Below are 1684 nucleotides of genomic sequence, written 5' to 3' on the forward strand. Positions count from 1 at the left end.
CTCCCCGCTCTGTGTCTTGATCCCCTTCCAGGGGCCTGGCATCAAAAAAAACCCCATCCAATAAACCCGATTCTGCTCGTTCTGTTGGATCCATAAACCCTGTTGGATAACCCAAAGGTTTTTCACCAGCTACTTGGAGCAGGACTGGGGGGGATTTCGTGCAGTTTGGGCAAATGTTGCATGAGCAAAACGGGCATCTTGCACCCCCTTTGGCTGTGGCAGGAGGGCTCAGTGCCACCCTTGGCTGTTCCATCACCTGGGTCCTTCACAGTGGCAAGACATCCCCAGGGAGGGTCCATCCTCGAGGTCGGGGTCTCCCTGCCAGCCCCCCCTGGGATATGGGGGGTGCACGTGGGGTTCCACACCCTGCAGAATCAGGGAGAGGCAGGAGGTTCCCTCTGCCCCCCATCCCAGGGCTGGGCCGTGGAGAAACACCGGCCAGAGGGGCTGTGCTGGGAGTTCCAAGGGGCTGGGGAGCATTTCCTGGCCCCCCACGCCTCAGGGAGGCCACCAAGTCCCCTTCCCTGGAGGCCACACCCCGGACAGTCCTGGCTGTTGGGTGTCACCCTGGTCCTCCCTGTCGGTCACCTGCCCCCTGGCACCTCCCCGTGCCCTCTCTGGGGTGACCAGAGCACGAGTTTCCCGTGTCACTTTTGTCCTCACTGCCCTCTCCTCGGGCAGGAATTTTCCACGTCCCTCCCCGCCCAGCAGCCCGGGGCTGGCAGCTCCCTCTCCCCATTCCAGGAGGGTTTATGAGCATCATTCCCTCCCGGAGCCCTGGACCAGCCCTTGGATGAGCCGGGCGGGGTCCTGGCTGTGCCGGGGGTGCCCCCCTGGTGTGATGTCCCAGCGGGACAGGGTGGGCACCGTCACCCCAGGTGCTGTGCCCGGTCTAACACTGCCCTTCTTGTCCCCCCCTGCCTTTCCCCCCTCTCCCCCCACCTGTGTGTGTGTGTGTGTGTGTGTGTGTGTGTGTGCCTGTCTGTCCTCGTGGCCGTCTGTCCGTCCGTCTCTGCTCTCGGGGTCGTCCCCTTCCCGTCCAGTAACGCGTGGGACCAGCTCATCTCGTGCTGTTTGTGGTGGCCCTTTTCCAGCTGCTTGACCTCAGGCCTGACTCAATGCTGCTTCTGAACAGACTCCCTTTGGTTCTTGGTTGTTTTGGGTTTTTTCTGTCCTGTTCTTTCTTCTTCTTCTTCTTCTTCTTCTTCTTCTTCTTCTTGTTTCCTTTCTTTGTCTTTTTTTTTTGTTTGTTTTTTTTATTGAGACTGTTTTTTGACTTTTCCTCCCCTTTCTCCTCCTCCTCCTCCTCCTGCTCCTTGAATCTTGCTTTTCTTTCTAGGCCACTAGACCATCTAAAGAGGCCAGTGAGACTTCCCCCACGGTCTCAGAAAAACCCGCATCTGGCAGAACATCCATCCCCGTATTGACTTCCTTTGGGGCAAGGAACTCCTCCATCTCATTCTGAGCATCCTTGCCAGCTCCAACCCAACCGCTCCCGGGGGGCCGGGCCTCTCTCTTCCTTGGGCTCCTCTTCCTCCCTGGGACTTTGTCTTCTTGAGGCACCTGGAGGGATCGCCACCTGTCCCTCTCTTTCTGTTTTATCACTGTCTTGCTCCACTGTGGCCGACCTCGTGTCTCGCCTCCGCTCCGCCACGGCCCGACTTGTGTCTCGCCTCCGCTCGCC

At 59.1% G+C, this 1684-nt stretch overlaps 2 protein-coding genes across 2 annotated transcripts in view; one reads left to right on the top strand and one right to left on the bottom strand.

Annotated features, from left to right (window-relative positions):
* SRCIN1 (SRC kinase signaling inhibitor 1) overlaps positions 1–1676 on the top strand; it is a gene marked incomplete at its 5' end in the record, with an annotated part of 41260 nt that extends 39584 nt beyond the window's left edge. Inside the window, one exon of the mRNA XM_029965859.1 lies at positions 1340–1676. Within this exon, the coding sequence (XP_029821719.1) occupies positions 1340–1465 (126 nt within the window). The remainder of the gene's footprint in view (positions 1–1339) is intronic.
* ARHGAP23 (Rho GTPase activating protein 23) overlaps positions 1602–1684 on the bottom strand; it is a gene marked incomplete at its 5' end in the record, with an annotated part of 23974 nt that continues 23891 nt past the window's right edge. The window contains one exon of the mRNA XM_029965860.1: positions 1602–1673. Within this exon, the coding sequence (XP_029821720.1) occupies positions 1602–1673 (72 nt within the window). The remainder of the gene's footprint in view (positions 1674–1684) is intronic.

This window comes from Manacus vitellinus, unplaced genomic scaffold (genome assembly GCF_001715985.3).
Source record: "Manacus vitellinus isolate BGI_N305 unplaced genomic scaffold, ASM171598v3 scaffold_120_pilon, whole genome shotgun sequence".
In the NCBI taxonomy this organism is placed as follows: domain Eukaryota; kingdom Metazoa; phylum Chordata; class Aves; order Passeriformes; family Pipridae; genus Manacus; species Manacus vitellinus.